At 43.4% G+C, this 25899-nt stretch overlaps 1 protein-coding gene across 1 annotated transcript in view; it reads right to left on the bottom strand.

Annotated features, from left to right (window-relative positions):
* ABCC4 (ATP binding cassette subfamily C member 4 (PEL blood group)) overlaps window positions 1-25899 on the bottom strand; it is a 1378868-nt gene that overhangs the window by 688723 nt on the left and 664246 nt on the right. Inside the window, exons 17-18 of the mRNA XM_069205134.1 lie at window positions 8744-8781; window positions 195-295 (exon numbers count right to left, since the gene is read on the bottom strand). Of these exons, the coding sequence (XP_069061235.1) occupies window positions 195-295; window positions 8744-8781 (139 nt within the window). The remainder of the gene's footprint in view (window positions 1-194; window positions 296-8743; window positions 8782-25899) is intronic.

Genomic DNA, 25899 nt, shown 5'->3' with positions numbered 1-25899 from the left:
TTCACACTCAAAGCTGCTGCCTTCTCATCCTCCTTCCTCCATCGCTCTCTCAAAAAAATATTCTATTAAACTGAAAGCCAAGGCGGGGCTCATGGTTGACTTGATGCGCTGAGCGCGTAAACAGCATCCCACCCCGCGATTATAGTTCGCCCCCTTGAAACCAAGCATATGGCCTAGGCTGATTAGCGTGTTACCTGCATAAACTCCCAAGTACATGCTGAGATCAAGCTGTGGCGGTGCCTCGCCAGTGCTGTTGTTGCTGGTGGTAACATTCAGTTTTTCCTGCTCATTTGCCCTAAAGTACAAAGCACACAGACACTGTAATTAAAATAGACAATGTAGCCTTTCGAAATAATTTCCAAATTACAAAAAAATAGGTTATAGTGCTGCTTTCGGTGTCACTTAGAGAAGCCTTTACTTATAAGAAAGGTGCTTGTAGCTGTAATGCTGGTTTTAGGCGACTCTAAATTGGAACAATAGCAAAAGATCAAGAAAATAATAATTAAGTCAGGGGTCTTAAACCCAGCCAAGAACCACACTTGCTCAAGTAGCAAACATGCTTACAATTGTATCTTGAAGTCAACTCCACTTGGGAACCCAACCATGGTTGTAAATGAAGCAAAACCAGCATGGAAGACAAATACTTGCCAAAAACGTCCAATGTTTTCTTCTTACCACTCTAAGTCTAAAATATCTAATAATTCAACAAGAACTGCAGAAGCTATTCATACCATAATTCTTACTAGATCAGACTGTGGTTATAACCTTGCTTACAGATTTACTAGAATCGAGCCCCTTGCCCTCAAAGGCAGCCCTAAATTAAATAACTCGACATGTTTCCAACATCAAGAGGAAAGAATAAATCACTCGGTTCTCAAAGCAAAAAATTGGCTAACAATGTCTAGCTAGCTGTTGTATACAAAGAAAAACAAGCATTTATTGTATTCAAAACAGTGCCTAACAATACCCTCAGATGCTCAGCATAAAATGAAAGTATCAAAAGAAACGCAAAATGCAAAGGTAACTTCACACCAGTGAGCTCGAAGTTCTCTAAATAAACAATACTGTAAATCCTCTTTTGGCGCAGTGGCAATAATAAGGAATAAGAGTCCACTTCGCTCAGAAAATATCCTTACTTAATGTCAACAAAAAAAAAAAGAATCAAATAATTCCTCCTTAAACAAGCAGCTTAGACCGCACCAAATATTCTAAGGAACAGAAACAAGTTAACAAAAGCAGAGAGAAGTGACTGGACTAGAATATCTCTTAACCCATTCAAGTATCATGAAATTGAAAATGTCACTTACCCAGTGTACATCTGTTCGTGGCATCAGTCGCAGTAGATTCGCATGTTTTGCAATAGCTCGCCATCTGGTGTTGGGCCGGAGTGTTACAAGTTGTTTTTCTTCGAAGAAGTCTTTCGAGTCACGGGACCGAGTGACTCCTCCTTTTGTCTCCATTGCGCATGGGCGTCGACTCCATCTTCGATTGTTTTTCCCCGCAGAGGGTGAGGTAGGAGTTGAATTGTAGTAATAGTGCCCATGCAATGGAGTGACTAAGTATGCACCTATTTAAGGTTGAGATGATACATATATAAATAATTGAAGGTAACTTCCAAACTGCTACAGGCTCCCGGGGAGGCGGGTGGGCACATGCGAATCTACTGCGACTGATGCCACGAACAGATGTACACTGGGTAAGTGACATTTTCAGTTCGATGGCATCTGTCGCTGTAGATACGCATGTTTTGCATAGACTAGTAAGCAGTTATCTCCCCAAAAGCGGTGGATCAGCCTGTAGGAGTGGAAGTAGTCTGAAATAATGTTCTTAATACGGCTTGACCTACTCTGGTTTGTTGTGCGGATAACACGTCTACACAGTAGTGCTTGGTGAATGTGTGAGGCGTAGACCATGTGGCTGCCTTACATATTTCTTGCATTGGGATGTTTCCTAGAAAGGCCATGGTAGCACCTTTCTTTCTGGTTGAGTGTGCCCTTGGTGTAATGGGCAGCTGTCGTTTAGCTTTAAGGTAGCAGATTTGGATGCATTTAACTATCCATCTGGCTATACCTTGTTTTGATATTGGGTTTCCTGCATGAGGTTTTTGAAATGCAATAAATAGTTGTTTAGTCTTTCTGATGTTTTTTGTTCTGTCAATGTAATACATCAATGCTCTTTTGACATCTAATGTATGTAGTGCCCTTTCAGCTACGGTATCTGGCTGTGGAAAGAACACTGGAAGTTCCACTGTTTGATTTAGATGGAACGGTGAAATAACCTTTGGCAAAAATTTAGGATTGGTCCTTAGGACGACCTTATTCTTGTGTAGTTGTATAAAAGGTTCCTGTATTGTAAACGCCTGAATCTCGCTTACTCTTCTTAGGGAAGTAATGGCGATGAGAAATGCCACCTTCCAGGTTAGGAACTGTATGTCGCAGGAGTGCATGGGTTCAAAAGGTGGACCCATAAGTCTAGTTAGGACAACATTTAGGTTCCATGAAGGAACAGGTGGTGTTCTTGGTGGTATAATTCTCCTAAGGCCCTCCATGAATGCTTTAATGACTGGTATCTTATATAGGGAAGTTGAATAGGTAGTCTGCAGGTATGCAGATATTGCTGCAAGGTGTATTTTAATGGAAGAGAAAGCCAGGTTAGATTTTTGTAAGTGAAGCAAGTAACCCACTACATGTTCTGGAGTTGTGTGTAATGGTTGTATTTGATTAATATGGCAGTAGCAAACAAACCTCTTCCATTTACTTGCATAGCAGTGCCTGGTGGATGGCCTTCTAGCTTGTTTTATGACTTCCATACATTCTTGGGTAAGTTGTAAGTGCCCGAATTCTAGGATTTCAGGAGCCAGATTGCTAGATTCAGCGATGCTGGATCTGGGTGTCTGATCTTTTGGTTGTGCTGTGTCAACAGATCTGGCCTGTTGGGCAATTTGATGCAGGGTACTACTGATAGGTCTAGCAGCGTTGTGTACCAGGGTTGCCTTGCCCAAGTTGGTGCTATCAATATGAGTTTGAGTTTGTTTTGACTGAGTTTGTTTACCAGGTAAGGAAGGAGAGGGAGAGGAGGAAAAGCGTAAGCAAATATCCCTGACCAGTTCATCCATAGGGCATTGCCTTGGGACTGTTTGTGTGGGTATCTGGATGCGAAGTTTTGGCATTTTGCGTTCTCCCTTGTCGCAAACAAGTCTATCTGAGGTGTTCCCCAGAGTTTGAAATAAGTGTTCAGAATTTGGGGGTGAATTTCCCATTCGTGGACCTGTTGGTGATCTCGAGAGAGATTGTCTGCGAGTTGATTTTGGATCCCTGGTATAAATTGTGCTATTAGGCGAATTTGGTTGTGAATTGCCCAACGCCAAATCTTTTGTGCTAGCAGGCTTAACTGCGTGGAGTGCGTCCCCCCTTGCTTGTTTAGATAAGACATTGTTGTCATGTTGTCTGTTTTGACGAGAATGTATTTGTGAACTATTATTGGTTGGAAAGCTTTTAGTGCTTGAAAAACTGCTAGAAGTTCTAGGTGATTTATATGCAGTTTTGTTTGATGTACGTTCCATTGTCCTTGTATGCTGTGTTGATCGAGGTGTGCTCCCCACCCTGTCATGGAAGCATCTGTTGTTATTACGTATTGTGGCACTGGGTCTTGGAAAGGCCGCCCTTTGTTTAAATTTATGTTGTTCCACCACAGAAGCGAGAGGTAAGTTTGGCGGTCTATTAACACCAGATCTAGAAGGTGACCCTGTGCTTGTGACCATTGTGATGCTAGGCACTGTTGTAAGGGCCTCATGTGCAGTCTTGCGTTTGGGACAATGGTTATGCATGAAGACATCATGCCTAGGAGTTGTAGTACCATCTTTGCGTGTATCCTTTGTGTTGGATACATGCGTTGTATGATGGTGTTGAAATTTCGAATTCTTTGTGGACTTGGAGTGGCTACTCCTTTTGATGTGTCTATTATGGCTCCCAGGTATTGTTGTACCTTGCGCGGCAGAATTTTGGATTTTGTGAAATTGACGGTGAACCCTAGTTTGAAGAGGGTTTGTATGATATGATTTGTGTGATTTGAGCACTGTATTAACGAATGGGCCTTGATTAGCCAGTCGTCTAGATATGGGAACACATGTATTTGCTGCCTTCTTATGTGTGCAGCGACTACCGCTAGACATTTGGTAAAGACTCTTGGTGCGGTTGTTAATCCGAAAGGCAGTACCTTGAATTGGTAATGTATTCCCTTGAATACAAACCTTAGGTATTTCCTGTGCGATGGGTGTATTGGTATATGGAAATAAGCATCCTTGAGGTCTAAAGTTGCCATGTAGTCGTGTAGTTTTAGCAATGGCAATACTTCTTGCAGTGTGACCATGTGAAAGTGGTCTGATTTGATGAAAGTGTTCACTACTCTGAGGTCTAGGATTGGTCTCAGCGTTTTGTCCTTCTTTGGTATCAGAAAGTACAGTGAGTAAACTCCTGTGTTTATTTGTGTGTTTGGCACTAATTCGATTGCATTCTTTTGCAATAGTGCCTGCACTTCTATCTCCAGGAGATTGGAATGGTGTGTTGTCAAATTTTGTGCTTTTGGTGGTATGTTTGGAGGGAATTGTAGAAATTCTATGCAATAACCATGTTGGATAATTGCTAGAACCCAAGTGTCTGTAGTGATTTCCTCCCATGCTTTGTAATAATGACTTATTCTTCCCCCCACTGGTGTTGTGTGGAGGGGGTGAGTGACATGTGAGTCACTGTTTAGTAGTAGGGGTTTTGGGGCTCTGAAATCTTCCTCTATTTCTAGGGAATTGCCCTCCTCTATATTGTCCCCGAAAACCTCCTCTATACTGTCCCTGGTAACTGGACGGTGTTGCTTGTGAGGTGCTGGCTTGTGTGCTCTGACCCCGAAACCCCCCTCGAAAGGGTGTTTTACGGAATGTGCTGTAATTCCCTCTGCTCTGCGGGGAGTAGAGTGCGCCCATGGCTTTGGCAGTGTCCGTATCTTTTTTGAGTTTCTCAATCGCTGTGTCCACTTCTGGACCGAACAGTTCTTTTTCATTAAAAGGCATATTGAGAACTGCTTGTTGAATCTCTGGTTTAAATCAAGACGTTCGGAGCCATGCATGCCTTCTGATAGTTACAGATGTATTAATTGTCCGTGCAGCTGTATCTGCAGCGTCCATGGAGGAGCGGATCTGGTTGTTGGAAATGGTCTGTCCCTCCTCAACCACTTGTTTTGCCCTATTTTGTAAGTCCTTGGGCAGATGTTCAATGAGATGTTGCATCTCGTCCCAGTGGGCTCTGTCATAGCGCGCAAGTAGTGCCTGGGAGTTCGCGATGCGCCACTGGTTTGCAGCTTGTGCTGCGACTCTTTTACCAGCTGCATCGAACTTGCGGCTTTCTTTATCTGGGGGTGGTGCATCTCCAGATGTGTGAGAGTTGGCCCTTTTCCTAGCTGCTCCTACAACGACAGAGTCTGGTGGCAGCTGTGTAGTGATGAAAACCGGGTCTGTAGGAGGCGCCTTATACTTTTTTTCCACCCTTGGTGTGATTGCCCTACTTTTGACCGGCTCCTTAAAGATTTCTTTCGCGTGCCGGAGCATACCAGGGAGCATAGGCAGGCTTTGGTAAGAGCTGTGGGTGGAGGAGAGTGTGTTGAATAAAAAATCATCCTCGACCTGTTCTGAGTGGAGGCTTACGTTGTGAAATTGTGCTGCTCTAGCCACCACTTGAGAATACGCGGTGCTTTCTTCTGGTGGAGATGGCTTTGTAGGGTATGCCTCCGGACTGTTATCTGACACTGGGGCGTCGTATAGGTCCCATGCGTCTTGATCTTGGTCACCCTGGCTTATGGTGGTGTGAGCTGGGGAGTGTGATGGAGTTCGTGCTGGTGAGACGTTAATCACGGGCGGAGGAGAGGGTGGTGGGGTAACTCTTTTCACCACTTTTGGTTGTGGTGTCTGTTCAGTTTGGAACTCCAACCTTCTCTTTCTTCTAATGGGGGGAAGGGTGCTTATTTTTCCTGTCCCCTGCTGTATGAAGATACGCTTTTGCGTATGGTCCACATCAGTTGATTGTAGCTCTTCCTCAAACCTATGCTTTTGCATTTGGGAGGTTAGCGAGTGCTCTTCTGTATAAGAGCCTGAAGCTGGGTCGCTTGCAGTTTGTTTCGGCACCGAAACCCTGTCTGCGTGTTTTTTCGGCTCCGAGGTGACTTTTTTCTTTTTCGGGGCCGAAACCTCTCGGCGTCGATCTTCTTCGGTGCCGCTGTCTCGGCGTCGAGCCGTGTCCACACCGGCATCTCGGTGTCGAGGCTTGTCTCCAGCACTTTCTCGGTCCCGAGAAGGCTGCGTGCCGGTGTCTCGACCGGAGTCGGACGATCTCGGCACTGTTTGGGCCTTTTTCGGTGCCGACGGTCGGTCACCGAATTTATGGGTGGAGCCATGGCCTGATGGCAGTGGCGTCCCCTGGGCCTTGTAAATCTTCCTCTGTGTGGTTTTCGACGTCTTACTCACGGTTTGTGTATCGTCGAATCCTTCGGAGTCCGATTCTTGGATCGAGAAGGTACCTTCCTCTTCCTGCTCCTCGAACTCTCGGTGGGCTGTCGGCGCGGACGCCATCTGAAGTCTTCTGGCTCGACGGTCTCGGAGTGTCTTTCGGGACCGGAACGCACGACAGGCCTCACAGGTGTCTTCACTGTGCTCAGGTGACAGGCACAGGTTACAGACCAAGTGTTGGTCTTTATAGGGGTATTTATTGTGGCATTTGGGGCAGAAACGGAACGGGGTCCGTTCCATCGGCTTTCTTCAGCACGCGGTCGGGCCGACCAGGCCCCGACGGGGGATCGAAAAACTACCCCGAAGGGCACCGGAGCTCTTCGATCTTCGATGCGGTGTTGAATCTAAGTACGCCGATCCCGAACGCAACAATACCGACGAAAATCTTCCGAAATTAGCTAATTTTCCATTCCGAAACTCGGAGCGACAGGAACACGTCCGAACCCGATGGCGGAAAAAAAACAATCGAAGATGGAGTCGACGCCCATGCGCAATGGAGACAAAAGGAGGAGTCACTCGGTCCAGTGACTCGAAAGACTTCTTCGAAGAAAAACAACTTGTAACACTCCGGCCCAACACCAGATGGCGAGCTATTGCAAAACATGCGTATCTACAGCGACAGATGCCATCGAACATAGTATTACTTTCACAATCAACGAAGTCGTTTCTTACACCTCCAATAAATACATGTTTATACTAGGTTGCAGGAACCCCTGTAATATGATCTTACTTTTGAATACAAAGATCATCATCCTTCAGGAGTAGATGTAGATAGCTAAATCGAATCATCACACAAGACCCTTAGGGTAAAGTAAAATCATATGCTACATAAGGTTTGTAGATTGTTGAAAAAATGTTGGACCGATGAATCATCTGACCACACAATATTCTCACGAGTACAAAATGGCGCACTACACAAGAATGTGATTATACCTTTCTCTTTTTTTATTTAACCGGCCTCACTACTCATGAAAATGTCTAGATGAAAATACATATTCAATCAAATTTTTTGTATACACTGTATTGTATTACACATTGACCTAAAAGTGACATAGACATCTTCCTAATTAAACAACATCTCACATAATCAATTAATCAAGGTTCTTGTAAAGCGCAGCTAAATCTATTTTTGTGTCTCAAGGTGTGCGTGTGTGTGTGTGGGGAGGGGACGGTGGGGGGGGACTGCAGCTCAGTCAAAGCACTAGTTGGCAGGTTCAGTCGAAGAGCCAGGTCTTGAGGTCCCATAAATAAGATACTATTAACAATGCTGTTCCATTCGGCTTTTCTCACAGAGAGGAGTTTGGATCTTGGGAGTGTGTTTTTGAGGGGTCAGTCTGCATAGCAGGTTAGTGATCCTTGTGAGGGGACCAGTTAAATAATAACCTGATGGGATGAATGCAACGCAAGTCATGCAAAGTGAAAGCTCCATGTCTAAAGGAACTCTTCATGGATGGACCAGTAAATGTATCATAAAAGTGTATAGTAAAGGGACTAGTATGGCTTGTGTCAAAATGATTATGTGTACCACATCCTAATTTAAAGAAGGGAATGGCTGTATTTGATGCAGTGTGCACATATGAGAGATTAGTATTGGCTAAATGTATGACTGAATTGCTTATAGTTGTAAGTGAATAAAGTTTAATGTGGCCTCTTTTTAATACATCAAGATTGAAGTATTGGAAGCTTTTCCTTGGATTGTATGTTTTAGTGGGCCACTTTACTAAAGTCACACCATAATATGAGACATGGGAGGGGCCTAAAAGTGCAAAACATATGAAACACTTTGGTAATCTATTCTATGGGTGTAGGGGATGATATGGCAGCACAGCTCTCGGGATAAACACAGTTTATGGTGAGATCATCAGTAAGCTCTGCAATATGCATGAAAGGGTTGTCATTAGAATATAAGGCTTGTGGTGTGATGAGCTACAATGAAGCATCCTGTCTGTTAGTGAATATGACAGGCTTCCAGTGCAAATATAGCGCTGAGCAGGCCTGCTGGGAAACGAGTGAAGTGACTTAGGAATTCATGAGAAACGATATGGATACAAATAATACACAACACAACACGTCCTGAATTTCAGTTTTCCTGCTGACCGGCACCCGACTGGGGCTCAAAGAGCGAACAAAATGTAAGTGAAAAACGCTGGCTGCTCATCATAGACGGTTTTATTTGTAGGAACATAGAGAGCTCACCAGTATGACAGCCACCAGTCCTGGAGAACATAGAAAATCTGTGGAAAAAAGACATAGGAGTTATTGTAACTTACCACCACTCAGGGATATGTACAGTAAGGGTGCTGCCACAACACAAGCATGCAAGGAAAGTGCTCATTTAAGGTTTCCTAAGATGTCGGTAGGCTAGTTTTTCAACACAAACGTTACATGTGAAACAATGGAAAAAACTTCATGTAGATTAAGAGAAGCTTCCCTTTCAGGGGCACATTTAGAAATTATTTTTCAGGAGGTCACCTATAGGAGTAAATTGCACCGGATAGAAAGTGAGCTCACAAAGAGTGATTACAGAAGAGGAAATGGGAAATTCTAATGAAACACGCATTGAGTACACAACCAGCCCAAATTCCAAAGTAAAGCAAAATGAGGGAGGAAACCAACCCCCGAGTTTTTTCCACGGCAATGTGGAAAACAATGGCAACAAATGATAGATTTTACAGAACAAATGTCCAAGGAAATGGGCTGACAGCCACAGGTTTTACATGAAGTTCAATAATAGGGGTATGCAATTTGACAAGACCCCATATCATTTTTCAAGAAATGCATAGCATCCCTTTTTAGGGTGAGCGCGCAGGCGCTCTGGACCCTGTTCTAATCTCTCTGTGGGCTTCTAACCACGCCCATGTCACGCCCATCACTTTCATTGGCTTGTGGGCTTGCCTTTTAAAATTCGCTTGATTTCATTAGTGAAAGGCATGCGTATGTCATGCCTTTTCTGGTGTTTAAACCTCCTCAAGAACAGCAGCCAACTACTGAAAAAATACGCAGCTCCATGTTTTCCGTATGGTTTCTGGACTACTTTTCCTTTTTAATTCGTAGGTGGCACGATCTCGCTGGGCAGTAATCAAGCACTTTGCATGACTACCAGTTTAATTCTATTGTTTATCCTAGCACTCCTTCACAAATTCAAGGTTTTACACAGAGCGATTGTGTTTTTTTTTTTTTTTATTACTATGCAGAGGCGAAACCGGACCGGTCTTTTTGTTCTGATTAGTCACCTTCAAGCTCATGGCGTGGCGCTTTAAATCAGCGCACCTTATGTGAAATTGTATTACTTTTCATTTTCAGTTTATGTGGCAAGAAAAGTCCGGTTAGGAGTTTACAACACTAATAGTTCTAACTCCAGCAAACGCAACACCCACTGCATTGCAAATGCTTGTTACTTTTATGGTCCACTTACGTCCTTCATGGCATTATATCCCTTCCAAACATAACATCACTTATAAAAATAACAGGACGTGAAAATGAAAAATGTCACTGATCCACAAGCCTTAAATAGCAGAACCATTCTCCAGTTTACACAGACCTTGTAGGCTCAGGCATTCCCGCTGTTTAACAACAATCATAATTTCAGGCCTCAATAGGCACGACTCCTCCTCAGATAAACTGATCATGAAGTCTCGCATCTCAGACAGCAGATCTGTTCCTCAGGTGACAACGGATGCATCATTTTAGGCCTCAGACAGCAAAGCTATCCATCAGACTACACTATTCTTACAGATGTAGGTCTCAGGGGGCAGACCTCGGAATGAGAATATACTTCTCCAACAATCTCAGACAATAGAGCTATTTCTCAAGTTACATAAAACAAAAACTCGGGTCTGAGAGCGCAAAGCTATCTCTCAGGTTACACAGCTCTCAAAAGCTTGGTGGCGGCAATAGGGATATTCCCTAAATTATACAGATCTTATTACTGCAGGCTAAGACAGCTTTGGGCACGCATAGTAAAGGCTGAGGCCTTGGACAGTAAAGCTACCTCTTTGGCTAAAGACCTTGCACAGCAGGGTGATCATTTAGGTTACACAACTCTCAGGCACGATCCTTAGCTGATCTATCCTTTAGGTTACACAGGTCTCAGGTCCACACTTCAGGCAGCTAAGCTATCTATCATGTTGTAAAAGCCTCACAATCTGAGGCATTTGACAGCAGCACTCTCCACCAGGTTACACAGAACATTAACCCAGTCCTTGCATAGCAACCCCAGGACTTGTAATGCTGCTCTCCCTTTGTATCTTATCTGCAGCACTCCCCTGCACTTAATCCTACAACACATCACAGCCACATGCTTCAGCTTTCTAATCTCCCAGTTCTAATCCTTCAACTCTCCTTCTGCACTTCACCCTGTACCTCAGTATTCTCCATCTCCAGCTTACCCTGCATACCCCACCTCATCCTACAAATCTTACACTGTACCTCACAGTGAAGCTAATTATGCACCTAGTCCTGTAGCTGCCTCTCTAAACCTAATTCTACATCTCCCCTTGCACCTCATCCTGTAACATTCCCTTTACACATATCTCTACCACTCTCGGTCTGCGCACTCCCTCTTTATCAGTTTGCAGCTTCCTTTCGGTTTATTTCCCCTTCACATCATCCTGTAGCGTTGTCCTACCCATCAACTTGAAGCTCTCTCTCTCTGCCTCATTTTGCTGCTCTCTCTGTACCTGATCCACCAACTTTACCTCTGCACCTCATCCTCTAGCTCTCTCTATGTACCTCATCTTCCAACAGATTTCTGCAAACTGCAGCATTCAAGGTCATTAAGTGGAAAATGCTGCAGATGGTCCACAACATTAATGTCCTCCCAAACATATTGAGAGACAAATATAAAAACTATCATAGCTACAAGATTATCATAGCATAAAATATCACAGCGCTTAATATTGTTTTTATATATAGTTGCATTTAAAATTGCTTATCATTGTATGATTTTGTCTGAATTAAAGTATTAATAGGTTAATATTAGCTGTTCGCAATTTTTATTAGCTATGCTATTGTTTTGTTAATATTTTTATTTTCATAGTTTTACATTATTGGCATGTTGTTTGGTTTGTAGAGGAGTAAAGTGGGAAGACATTTAAATATATTCCATCATTTGAGCTTTATTTCAGCAACAAGTACCATAAAAGCAATACAAATGCACACATAACACCATGATTCGCAAACAACATAAAAAAATACAATGATAAAATCCTCAAGATAAAAAACATTTCACATTACCAATACCCAGGGCGTGCGGATCAGACACCAAATTTCTATATCAAAAAATACATTTGGCTTTGGTTCCCTTAGAATTTATGGGCCTATGACATAAAATGGTTAACCAAGCTTATGTTCTAAGTCAAGCAAACAACAAAATAAAACTGAAGCAAGTAGATTTAGATGTCTAAGACCTAAAAATTTACACCCCATATTAAAAGAAAGTCTGGTGTAATACAGACATATATTCAAAATCTGAAAAACACAATATTAGATCAGTTAAAAAACACAGTCTCTGCCCTTAAATAAATATTGTGCCAATATGGAAAACTTGCTCTAAAAAAAACTTTGGCACAGCACACACCACCAGCCCATGGGTATTAGTACTACAAATCCTTAGAACCGAGTGGCAATCCCTAGTGCCCATGGTGTTACAAAGAGGTCTTATCCAACAGACCCTCTGCTTTTTATATGTGGGGCAGTGAAATTAAAGATGGCTAATTGTTTCCCTAGTGTTGGATCCCATCGGGCAAAGATCTGACAGACTAACAGTTTGCTTCCATCTGGAGGTAAGATCACACACTGGTAAGGATCCTAGTCTGAGTCTTAGGTAAAGTGCACACAACACTGGATGTATAATGATATCAAAAAATGCTCAAACTCATAGTGACACTTAAATAATAAAAAGCTATCCGTCATGCTACCCGACGGAACAGCTGCTAGGGTTGATGTTTGTACACTCTTCCAATATGCATCCTTCAAAATCTGTGAGCCATTTTTTGGAAGATGCAAGGGATCCGCCCAGTAGGAGCCCAACCCAAGTCTAAGGAAACTTCTTTTTACATACTGGCACCATCGGATTTTCCCACTCTAAGAGTCTCTTAAAAGCGCTCCAAGCCATATCCTATAAGGATCTAACACTGCTGTGGACCATATCCAAATTCGATATTGCAGCGGTCTCACGGCAGCAATATCAGCAATAGAATACAAATTTAAATCCGTTCGGATAGGCAAAGTAGGAGAACTCGAAGGAGCTTTTAGCAGGGCCTTGATAAAAAAATTCTCTGCTCTTTCCATATCATGGAGTTTACAATGGCCCCACAGCTCAGCACCATACAAAACGCCCGCTCTAGCCTGCACTTTGTAAATATCCATTGCAGGTGTAATGGGAAAGGCGGGCGTTCTAGCAGCAAATCTCAAAATGCCCAGTGTCTTTTGTTTAAGGGACATAATACACTTTGTCAGGTGTGATGTCCATTTATGGGAGTTGTCTAGCCTAATTCCCAGATAGTCAAAATCACTAACATGTTCAAGGACCTCACCATCAAGGACTATATTCTTCTTTGATCTAAATTTTGGGTCACCAAATACCATACATTTGGTATTGGTGCAGTTTATTTGTAAGCCATAGTCCTTGCAAAACCCTGAAAATGTGTCCAAAAGCCTAGATAATCCAGAGGCAGTTTGAGATAAGAGCAAGGTATCATTGGCAAACAACAGACATGGTGTCTTGATACCACCCAGTTTCGGAGCATCATTTTGGTTATCAAGCAAATATGGAATACAGGCATTTATAAAAAGTAAGAAAAGAGTTGGAGCCAAAACGCATCCCTGTCTGACACCTTTCTGTAAGGGAAATTCGTCAGATAATTCTCCGTCCTTCCCCCACCTTACTCTAGCAAAACTCTCTGAATACAATTCCCTAATCAAATTTTGCAATGGACCCGGGACATCAATTTTAGCCATGGTCTCCCATAGCTTGGGACGGGAGACCAGATCAAAAGCAGATCTGAGCTAGACAAAGGCGACAAACAGCCTACCACCTTACAGGTCCACCACCTTCCATTTGATTGTGAGAAAGCGTAAAACCTGGTCCACCGTGGCCGTCCCTCGCCTAAAGCCCGCCTGTAAGTGGGTTAAGGCCCCATTTTCTTCCATTCAGGCTCTAAGCCTACCCAAAACCTGAAAGGAAAAGATTTTCTGAAGATTATCTAAAAGGCTGATCGGTCTATAGTTTCCTGGAGCCGATTTATCCCCTTTTTTATAGATAGGGACAATTATTGCACCCTTCCACGAGTGGGGAAAGATGTTACTTTCTAAAATAGCATTTGAAACTTGATTAATATAAGGGCCCCATAATGTCAGGTCAGATGGAATACCATCTAGCCCGGGAGCCTTCCCTGATTTTTGGGCCGTAATGGCTATCTCTGTTTCTTTCCTAGTGAACCGTGCAATAACACCTGCCCGATCAATCCTATCCGTGAATACATCCTCTATGCCCACCGGAAGAACAGGGACCTGGCTGTAGAGTTTGGTAAAATGAGAGATACAAGTTTTTGAAGAGATATGACAATCAGGCCTAGAGCTCAAATTTCATCCTTCTTGGGAAACCAAGGACCAAAACGCTCTGCGTTTGGATCCTTGGCTGCTACCAACAGTTCTTACCATGTGTCCTCCGCCCACTGTGCCTTACTAGACTTGATTGCACCAGCATGGTCACGCCTTGCCATCATTATAGGAGGTCTGACCCATTGTATAACTGCTTCCAAAAGGCCACTCTTGGCCATCCTACAGACATTGTTGAACCATGGATTTAATTTAGTCACCCTGCGCCTCCCTATTCTCCTACTGTCCCTAATAAAAAGGGCCTTCAGGGAAGCAAAGAGCTCGACATGTTTGGCAATGATTTGGACAGCAGAATAAGAGTTAGGTACAAAGGCGGCTGCATACCTGGAAACCAAATCAGACATCTGAGCTACTAGAGCACCTCTGTTCGTGAAAGCCTCCCATCTTAGTACACGCTGATTACTGGCCACCTCCAGGAATGGCGTAACTCTCTGCTCTTGCTTACTTGGCCCAAAACCAGAAAACCACCTATCCCACTCTAACAAAAGGGGGAAATGATCACTGTACCACTGGTCTCCCACTTTAAGGTCCTTAATTTCGTGCCAGATCCTAACATCAATAAGCAGATAGTCAATCAAGCTACTGTAGGACCCTCTAGAAAAAGTGGAGTGTGCTGGAATATCTGAGGGAAAACACCCATTTCCTGGCCATAGGCCATATAGCAGCATTAACTCAATAACCTGCAACACCCTTGGGCTAGATTTAGGCTGTTTTCTCAACATGGGAAAAGATGGAATTCCCCATATTACATCCTCTTCCTGGGTTAGTTCTGCAAAATGGGAATTGGGCTCTAAAAAAGCATTAAAGTCACTAGCTATGATGACAAAATGTGAAGGAAGTAGGCCAGCCACAAGTGAATTTAGCAAGGATATAGTTTTTGAGATTTTACTAGAGGGACGTAGTCTATTAAAGAGGTTGACACACAAAAGCAGGGGAACCAATTTTGGTTTAATTGAAACCGCCAAAATATCAGGTGAATTCACTGAGATTTCCTTCACTTCCCCTGCCTGGGAAATCTTTACCCATGTAATAAGACCCCCTCCTGCCCTCCCTGCAGATGAAGGGATGGCCTCTTTGCAGAATGAAATATACCCTTGCCTCTATACATTTGTAATAGCCCATGTTTCCTGAAAGAGACAAATACAACAGGAGTCAATAAAAGTGCCCCAGTCCGGATCACCAACCTTGTTTCGTAAGCCCGCTATATTCCAAGAAATTAGGGAGGAATGGAGAGGCCTAGGTCTAGAATGGATATCATTGGCAACCTCATGCCAGAGCACTAAAGGCAAAGTTAGTAAACCATTTTTTATCCTGGGATTTTTGCCCAGAATGCCACCCCTCCGAAATAACTCCTGGGAACCACCATCCCAGTTCCTGCATGAATTCCCACCCTTGTACAATGAAATAGTTTTCAGGGGTGCTGCTGCTTCTTTGAGTCAGTCAATATCTGATAAATTTGAACTTGGCCTTTTGTTTGGAGATTTCAACCACTTACCCCTGGTCTCACAGTCACTCCATGGAGTGTCCGCAGAAGGGGCCATTGAAATGGAAGAAGGTGGGTCAACAGAGCCCGTAATAACCACCCCTCTTTCGGGGGTAGCAAAAGGTTCCTTAACTAAGGTATCTCCACCGGGACGGTTTGTTTAAAGAGTAATGTTCGATCTATTGTATATTGGGTTCCGAGCCTCTAAGGATATCAGGCCATTGACCAGGTCAGGAGTAGCTAATACTAGCTCAACCGTAACAGGATGGCCTATCTTGCCTATATGGCGCTTGGCAAGGGTAATATCTGAATAGATAATGGAGCAACATTTCCTGACATGCCTGATCTAATGGATAGGCTTATTCCTTAGCGACAGACTATCTTCATACGAGTTGGTTGCTAATTTCGGAATGTTACACATGTATATTTAATGGTCACTTTTATAGTTGTCATTTTTTCCTGTACGTTGCCTAGCAGGACTATTCCATGATTCTCCTATACAGGAGCTAAACTGCAAAAAACAGATACTGCAACTGGATGCTCTGAGAGTTTTTATAGATCCCAAAGGTGGGCCTGTTCTGGTCAGTAAATTATCGGACCCCACGCCGGATTCCTTGCTCCCATCTTTGGCAATTGGTAGAGGGAGTTTAAAACTTTTTCCATCTGGAAACTCCCCGACCCTATTTTTAACCTCTGGGTGAAGTAAGGTGGGCGCCTCAGTCAGCATCCATTTTAAATCCTTTCTCTCTTGTGTTAGGTCCATAATTAGATTGACCACTTCTATCTAGAAATTTTGACCCCTGGCCTGTCTGCTAGGCATTCGCAAATTGGGATCCGAACAACCTTTTTCTATATTTTGATCGAGGTCTCCTAATGCAGAAAAACGATTAGAACAGGATATGTCATGCACTATTATGTTACCATCAGCAACACCCATATCTACCGCTTGTGTAGGATTTTGACTTGTAGCCCCTAAATCAACTGCCTCATCCGACCCCGCTACAGTTACCGGGTTTAGGGCGGGATCCGTGCAGCTGGCTGGATTGGCCTTTTTGGATGCTCTTGGCTTAAAAAAGGATGAAAAGGGGGCACTGGTTGACTCTTTTGTAACTTGACTATCCTTCTCATTTAACATACATTCCACCTCTTCAATTAAGGTGTCAATTGTGGCACAGTTCGAAACTCTCTTCAAGTTTTTATGAGACTTAGGGATTTTAGATGATGTGACTGCTGCCGCAGGACTCCCTTGTGCTTTACGCTTTCCCATCTTAAAGTTAATATAAAAAAAAAAAACAATAAATATGACCAGAAACAAATGGGAAGTCAGACCAGAAAACGTTTACCTTAGAATCAAGAGGTGTGGCCCGGCCCAGCCTCTTCAGGTTTCTGACAGGTGCGGGTGGGCCTGCCCTTGGCCCACGCATACCGCGTTGCGGGAGGAATGATGCGCTTTGAAGCGCTCGCGCTTTAGGCTCCACCCTCTCTCCTGGTCAGATGAATCCTGGGACGCAGAGTTCCCAAACAGCAGGGCAGCACAGCAAAACGAAGATTTCCCACGTTGCGGGTGGTGAGAAGCGCTTTGAATCGCTTGCGCTTTAGGCTCCACCCTCCCTCCTGGTCAGATGAGTCCTGGGACACAGAGTCTCCGAACAGCAGGGCAGCACGGCAAAACGAAGGTTTCTCGTGTTGCGGGTGGCGCGACATGCTTTGAAGCGCTCGCGCTTTAGGCTCCACCCTCTCTCCTAGTCAGATGAATCCTGGGACCCAGAGTCCCCAAACAGCAGGGCCGCACAGCAAAATGAATATATTTACAATTTGTAAAATGTAATTGATTAAATTAATATTTATGAAAAACATTTCTTACTTAATTTATATTATTTATTTTTTAATTTGTCAATTATATTATTGGGTGACATTTAAAAAAAAAATTATTTAATGTTTTCGAAATTGTTGATTCATGTTTTACATTTTAATTGTACAATTATGCTATGTTAATTCATTTATTTAACGTTTTGATATTTAATTTTTTCAAACATTTCATTTAATTACATTTTTTTAGTTGTGATTTTTTTATTAGGAAGTGTTTTTAGTAATTTTTGGAAATAAAGTTTAAATTAGATTTTTTTAATTAGTCAATTTGTAATAATTTTTTTAAGTAATTCAGTAGTGTTTTTGGATATTTATAGAAATGTGTTTTTATATACAAAGTTATTATTGAGCTGAATATTTACTTCCAACATCACTTATCTTCTGTAAGTAATTTTTCAATATTTATTAGTTTTTTTATCACTACTCCTACTGTTGGTGGGAGTGGAATAGTATTTCTGACACCCCACAAAATGTTCACCTATATCCCTATGTTGTTGCTTATGGTGGAGTGTGAAAAGTAAATCTGACCCCTCTAAATTTGAGTGCCTTCCATACTGTTGCCTAGGGTGCAGATGGAATAGTTAAGTCTCACTCGGCCATAAAGCCCAATGCTTTTCCTAGTGTTGCTTAGGCTGGAGTGGGAACAATAAATCTGCCCTCTACAAAATCCAACATTTCCCTACTGTTGCTTAGGCTGGAGTGGCAATAGTAAAAATTTGAAGTGCAATATTGTTTGTACTGTGCTTGTAGTTGAAGAGGAAGAGGTAGATTGTAATTAAATGTTTTTTGTGGCGGATTTGAAAAAGTGATTTTGTTTTATTTATGTATTTGTTTTAATTTTCTTATTTCAGTTTAATTTTTTATTTGATATTCTTTTTCAATTTTTAGGTTTGTTACTTTAGATGTAGCATGTAAGATATTTTTCAATTTTTGATTGAAATTTATTCAATTTTACTATTTTTTATAGTTTCTTATATTAGTATTTTGAACACTGCTTATGTTTCTATTTTAATTATTTTGTAATGTTTTGGGTATTTAAAAAAATGGTTATGATTATGTTTACCTATATACTTTTAGCATCATTTTAGTTCATTTAGTGAGTTTTTAATAACTAATTTGAATAAAATGTTTGAAAATGTAACTTTAACTATTTAGGGCCCAATTGCGACATGGGCGTTTAGATTGCCAGACCGCCAAGTTGGATGTCCCAAAAAGACTGCTGTGCCGGCAGTCTCCATACTGCCGTATTATGAACTATACAGGCAGAACCGCCACCCCCCAAGCCAAAGTGCTGACTGCCAGCAGTGCACAAGCCTGCTATCTTGGCAGTCCATACACCTTCACCTACTGCTGAGACTATAACAAACATACAGTCAACGTGGAGGTCCCCATGCAGCGGTTAGCCAAAGGCAGTTGACCGCTGCAGTACGCGTTCAGCAAAGCAACAGACAATTGCCCATTGGATCAATTAAAAAACAACACGCTGACATCCGTGGGCCCAGTGGACACACCTGCAAAGCACACTATAAAACACACCTCTTCATAGACCATGATCCTTTGCATCTTCACTGTAACCAACATTTTATTTCAGTCATAGAGAGATAAGGCACCCATTTTTTCCACTATCCCTTAAACCCCTTTCACACACTTCTCTCTATTTACTCCCAACATCACTTATCTTTTGTAAGTAACTTCCTGCCACCCACTTACATTTTTCATCATGTCACGTCCCAAAAATCCCTGTTTTTCTGAAGAAGTTGAGAGTCATAGTGGATGAAATCATAAGAGTAGATTCACAATTGTTTGTAGCCCAAGTTCAACATAACCATTGCAGTAGGAAAATGGAACTTTGCCAAAGGATTGTTACTGAGTAAATGCTGTAGGTACCACCCTGCCCACAACGGAGGACATTAGGAAGAGGTGAAACAACCTGAGGGCCAAGGTGAGGTCTCTGGCCCCCAGGCAACCAATGGCGACAAGAAGACAGATGGTGGACCTTCCAGTGCCCCATTACAACTCTTTCCATGGGAGAAAAAGGTCTTGGCCATCCTGCATCCTGAGGGCTTCACAGGAATACCTGGCGGAGCAGAGTTTAGTTTAGTTTACTGCATTTTTAGAGCACGTGGCTACCCAAAGGCTTCCCAGCGCTAAAAGTAGACCTTTTCTATGTTTTCTTAATGTAACAATATTATTTCCATACCTACCTATAACGTCACCTTAATCTTTGAGGTGGATTTAGAACTTTGAATTCCGACCATTGGACTGCCATGACAACGGTCAGGAGGACGCTGCCAAGCTGGTGCCTTTGGACCACCGTCTCATGATGTTCCCCCCAGGGCCAGACTGAGGAGACAGTGCAGCGGCATTGGCTTCAGCTCTAAAGGAGAGCCAAGGTGAATGTCGTAGCACTGTCTTGCCACCAGCACAGTCAGAATGAGCACTGTTTCAACTGCAAATAGTGCGCATTCCGACTGTGCTGACAGAGAGGCCTCTGCACTGCCCACAACATGGGCAGTGCAGGGGCCCACTTGAGGCCCCGTCTCTACCTTTCTGGCCACCTTTTCATGGCGGTGTCCCCACCATGAAAAGGGTTCAGAAAGGCAAGTCGTGATCTGCTCAGGAGTGCCAACATAGGCACAGCCGTGCTTGACCACGGCTTCCCGCACTGCTGCAACTGCTGGATCCCTTATCCTGCAGTTGTGGCAGTCTTCTGGCGATTCAACTGCCAGCATCCAAATCTGGTGGTCGGACCGCCAAAGATGTAGCAGTCGGATCTCCACCGTGGGTACGGCGGTCCTAGGACCGTCATACTCATAATCCGGTCCTTTGGTTTTATTCAGTGATTTTCGAGTTTAAAAAAAAAAAAAAAAAAAAGTATTTGATTACTCTATGTAGCTAACCATGCCAGCCCGTGCTGTGAACATAACTAAAACAACTGCTGTTGTGCACAACCTTCATGAGCATCAAGGAGTTGGGTGCAGAGCATAGCCTGTGGCGGGCCCTGTGCCCAATTCCCCATAGGCAGCCAACGTCCTGCTCCACACGGTCTCTGCAAAGACTGGGTTGTCTACAGTGCCTGGCCTGCCCCACGAGACACTTACCTCACTTATTTTTTTCTTAATTGTTTTTTGTGTGTACCCACCATCTAGATATCTACACATTTTGAACCTTAATCTCACTACTGAAATTTACACAGAATAATAAAAAGTGCACTTTCAGTGTAAAGATCTAACTTTCTGCCAAATTTAGTGTAATTTTGTACACCCGTTTTAACTGTAGCGCTACTCAAAAATCCCTCCAGGAATTGCATGGGGAAATTGTGTTTTTGGTCCCCCTTTTTTCTCTGCCCCCTCTTGACAGGTCACCCTGAAACTCTTCAGAAAGGAGCTGAGGTGGATTAACTTTCTTTGCAAAATCCTGTGAGGATTCGTCAAACGGAGCCAAAGTTGTTAGCAAACTAAAATATAAATTTCGTATGATAACTAGGTACTAACAATAACTACACAATGGCGACCACCTCTATGTAATATACTTCAAAAGATATAAAAAACATAGTTAAACAAATACATTAAATGCATTAACAATATCTTACAAGTTAAACTTAACAAAAGGTATCTAAAGAATTTAAAAAAATAAAATACACAACATACATATCTGGCCCTGGGGACCACCACCTCCCCGGGGCCAAACACAATTAAAAGTTTTTAATTTAAAATCCCCCAGGGCCTGGCCACGTTTTAATGGGTGCCCTCACCCCACTCAGGGCACCCAGTGTAAACCTATGGGGACCGTAAGAGGGACTCTAAGTCCCCGCAGTCCCAGCCAGCTCCCAGCTCCTGCAAGCAAGGAGCTGCTTTAAATAAGCATCCAGCTTGTGGGAGCAATGTTTTCATCTCTTTTCCTGCATCCATGTTAGAGTGCAGGGAAAGAGATGAAAACTCAGCTTTCAGCAAGCAGGAGCATTTTTAATGTTCCTGCTTGCTGAAAGTGGATTGTTTGCTTTTGCTTGGCGTGAGCTGTCAGCTCTCATCCAGCAAACACAAACAGCTATCTCCCAACGGGGGCACATCGGGAGGTAGCAGGATCCAGCCATGGAGGGTGGCGGTCCCCATGCCCATATATGGCTCTAGAAGGCCATCCCTCCTTATATTGTATTTGCCTTGGGGAGGTGGCGGTCCTCAGAGAGCGGAGGGCTGTGTGGACCCACCACACACTTTATTGCACTTTGCCTCAGGAAGGTGGCGATCCCTGGGCCTGGGGGGACCGTGTGGCCTCCTGCCCACTTTACGGCACTTTGTCTCAGGTAGGTGACAGTCCAAGGAACCAGGGGGGCCCCCACATACATGAAAGAGCATTTGCCCTGGTGAGTGGCTGTCCCCCGGGTATGAAAGGGCCGCAGAGCCCCCCCGCACACATTATTACACTTTGTCTCGTGAGGTGGTGGTCCTCAGGGTCCAGTTATTCAAAAAGTATTTTTCGCCAGGGAGAGGATGGTCTTGGGGCATGGGGTGGGAGGCGGGTCGCTCGCCTCCACATAATATTAAGTTTCATCCCCGGGGAGGAGTGGGTCCCCGGGGAGAAGGGGGACTGCATGGCCCCCACATATTTTTAACATATTGCCCCAGGGAGGTGGTAGTCCCTGGGGTTTCTATAAGCCCTAGAAGGGAGCCCGTGCCCCCCTGCACTTCCCTGTTTTAAAAATTAAAACAAATCCCAGCGAAATTTGCGAATATTCACAATTTTCAATGTTTAAAAAAATGCTTTTAGTCCTGGGGGTGTCCCTGGGGGATCCCTGCACCGAGGCTAGGGGGTCAGGGTAACAGAACTCTGCCTCTTTTTTTTTTTTTTTTTTTTTTTTTTTGGGATACTCGGCTGAAGTCGAGTCTCAAAATGGCTGCCAACACTTCTTAGTTGGTGTTCGCAGACAAACATATCTCTGCATGAGATTGGAAGGATTTGCAAAGCTTTCACACCTGTAGATATACAAATTTGGTTTCCTTTAATTTCTCTTAAACTTCTGATCAGATTTACAACAAATAACAATCAAGCAAACATTTGTAAAGCGCAATACTCACCCAGGTCTCAAGGCGCTTAATCTGCATACCGTAAGCTACTTTTGAGCCAAATTTGGTGTAATTACGTCCGGTGGTCCGGGCTGTGGTTGTTTTCAAAACACCTATAAGAACTAACATAGGAAATGCACTTTTCTGACCCCCCCTTTTTCATGACCCCCACTTGACAGATCACCCCGAAACTTCCCATACACAACATGATTTTTTAGCACACTTTTTGCCAAAGATATAGGCAAGTCAAAAATTGCTTTATCTATGGGAACTAGGGCCCACCAGTAGGATATATACTATATATATAGCAAAACAAAGAGAGAACTCTGAGTAGTTCCCAAGTTTAGGTTGAGAGCAGCTCCAGTAAGGAGATCCCTGCAACACCAGTGGCACTCTAGATTTCCTCACCTCAAATGTCCGTTTAGCCAGCAAAGTTTTTAAGCATAGGATCAGCACAGTGCTATCCACATCGAACTACATAGGGACAAAGAGACTGATTAAGAGTTCCGGGGACGTCTTTTCCCGTCCCCCGAACTTCCAATGAGGAAGTGCCGCCATTGTGGCTGCCTCCCCGTTGGGCCCATTAAGAGTGTCATGCGGCGGGCGAAAACCTGAGTTTCCGTCTGCCAGCCTAGCGAGAAACACCCTACACCATTGTCTCCGCTCGTAATCGAGCCGGCAGCAATACTGTAGGATGTAGGGTGCACCAGCACCCTTGCAATGTTCACTGTCTGCAGTGCTGGCCAGGAAGGGGTCCTGCACTGCCCATGCCAAGTGCATGGGCAGTACAGGGGCCCCTGTGGGGCCCCCTGCACCCGTTCTCTGCCAGACTTTTCTTGGCGGTGTTACTGCCATGAACTCGCTGGCGAAGAACAATGTCATAATCCCCAGGGCAGTGCTGCCCTGGTGGATTAGGACCGCCATGACCGCCAGACCAACTAATCCGCCAGTGCTGGCAGTCTGACCGCATTTGGCGTTGGTTCGTACGCCACCGTGAGTCTGGCCGTCAAGAGACTGCCAGACTCGTAATGAGAGCTAAAGTCTTTTGCTATTTATACAGCAAAATTTCTAAGCATAGGATTGACACAGTGTCATCCTCGCTGAGCTGTAAAATGACAAAAGCCATCTACCACTCCAGGCACAGTATTACAGCTTTGGACTGGTAAAATACCATCCAAGCCAACCTGGAGTGAGTAGAAGCAACCCCTGACATGTGTTTCATTCTCATTAGAGCTCTTCAGTGGGGGTTAGCTTTGTCCAGGCACAAGGGAACACTCAGTATAAGCAAAACAAAGCCCTTTGAGGGTTAGAGTGACGCATACATTATGCAAAAAAGAAGAGATAACTCGGGGTAGTTCCCATGTTTAGGTGGAGAGCAGCATCATTTTTGCAGATGTTGTGTAGTCTTGAGGGAAGATGTTGGCCCTCTTACTACTATTCTCATCCATTTGAATAATCTGGCTGAAAAGGGTAAACATCTGAATTTGAACTGAAAAGATTGTAAAGCCCTTGAAAGGTTTTCATCCTATTAATTCTAGGGATGTATGAGATTTCTGTCTGTCTAAAATACACCTGTAATTTGCTTTAAGCTTTATATAGAACCTCTTCTGTCTGACAGACTATTTTTTAAGAGGCAACACTGAAGATCAACAAAAGAGGACAGGTGAAATAGGACTGAACTCAGGAAGGTGCTTTAGTGCTGGATCACAGAACGGGTTGAAGTTAAACAGAGGTCGGGTGGAGGCCGAGATCAAAAGAGCTATACTTGTGGCAGCACCCAAATGACTGAGGTTGTGGAAGTAAATGGGTGGTTTATATTCTCCATGGATTTCTGAAAAATCTCAATCTAGGCACCAGAAACCCACTAGAGGAGGGGAACTTATTTGTGTTATTTGCTTTAATACAGGCAGAGCGTCAGAGAAGGACAAATAATACTCCTTAGACTTTTTGTGTTTTTTTTCCTTTAATAAGATGAGGATGAATTATACTTCCACTTGTGCTCCATGTGATGCTTACGAGGGGAATGACATCATGAGAATGGTCTAAAGTCTGGATGGGAATGGTCCTTCAATCTAGAAAGCCATAACATACTAAGCTTCCTGCTCTCAAATTGCCTAGGAGTAGATGAGGGCTCAAAATGACATACCACAATGCCAGGAGAAACGCCTGAGCACCGTAAACATCAGATTGCAGGACTGTCACCAGAATTTGCATGGTACATGGCACGCAGCGTTCAGGAGGAGGTTTTGGGATGAGCTAAGATGTTGAAGTAACGTCAAGCCGCAGACCATTAGAGGATACACTGGTTTATTTGCGGTAAGAGGTACAAAGAACAGGTCCGTTGAGGGAAGAAGCACCGGATCAACTGACTCCAGGAGAACCACGTACTAGAACGTGGAATCTCCCTAGGTCAGCATCCAAGAGCATTCCATACAAGAAGCATAACACACTACACATCCCCCTTCTTTTCCCAAAACAAAGAAATAAAAACAAAAAAAATAAAATTAAGAGGAAAACAATACTACAACATAAAACATGAAAATCAAAGATATGTATCCTAACAATCAGAAAAATTAGAAATGTATCCTAACACGTAATCCTTTAACCAACCAGGAGGTGTCACTTTTCTTTTCCCTTCTACAGAGTCACACTGCTGCACACGATCAGATAAACACACATTCCTATCCTCCGAGTCGGCTACTGAGTCACTCAAGTCACTCATCACACCATCTTCCTCACTCAAAGCATAATCATCAAGAATGTGTGAAGACGCATCCCGATTTAACGCACCATGAATAGTAACCTCATCCTCCAACCATTCTGCATTTTCCTTTTCGCACATCCTATTGTTAATATGAACACTGCTACATCCCAATTCTCGTCCATTCCTAAGTAGAGCAATGCGCTTAAGATTCCACACCCTACCATCACTCAGTTTTACTGCATTGTGTAAAACCTCTACAACACGCTCCGGATTAAAATACTGGCTCTCATCCTTCCTTACCTTATAAGGTTTCCTAACTTTAACCCAATCTCCAACATTGATTACCACAGACTTGACACGATGGAGCTTGTCATAATAAGACTTTGACTTCTCTCGAGACATATTTAAATTATCCCTTACTTCCTCCAAAGATCAGTGTTGAATACCAGTCTTAACCAACCAAGCCGGGTTATGTTTGCCTCTCGGACTTCTACCCCTCATAACAATGAAAGGGCTGAGTCCAGTAGTAACATTCTCAGTAATTCTATAAGCCCACACGGCTTTAAAAATGGCAATGTGCCAATCTTCACCACCATCCATAGCACCCTGAATT

Source organism: Pleurodeles waltl, chromosome 8 (genome assembly GCF_031143425.1).
Source record: "Pleurodeles waltl isolate 20211129_DDA chromosome 8, aPleWal1.hap1.20221129, whole genome shotgun sequence".
Classification (NCBI taxonomy): domain Eukaryota; kingdom Metazoa; phylum Chordata; class Amphibia; order Caudata; family Salamandridae; genus Pleurodeles; species Pleurodeles waltl.
The sequence above is the reverse complement of the archived record's forward strand: the minus strand, read 5'-3'. Positions and strand labels throughout refer to the sequence as shown.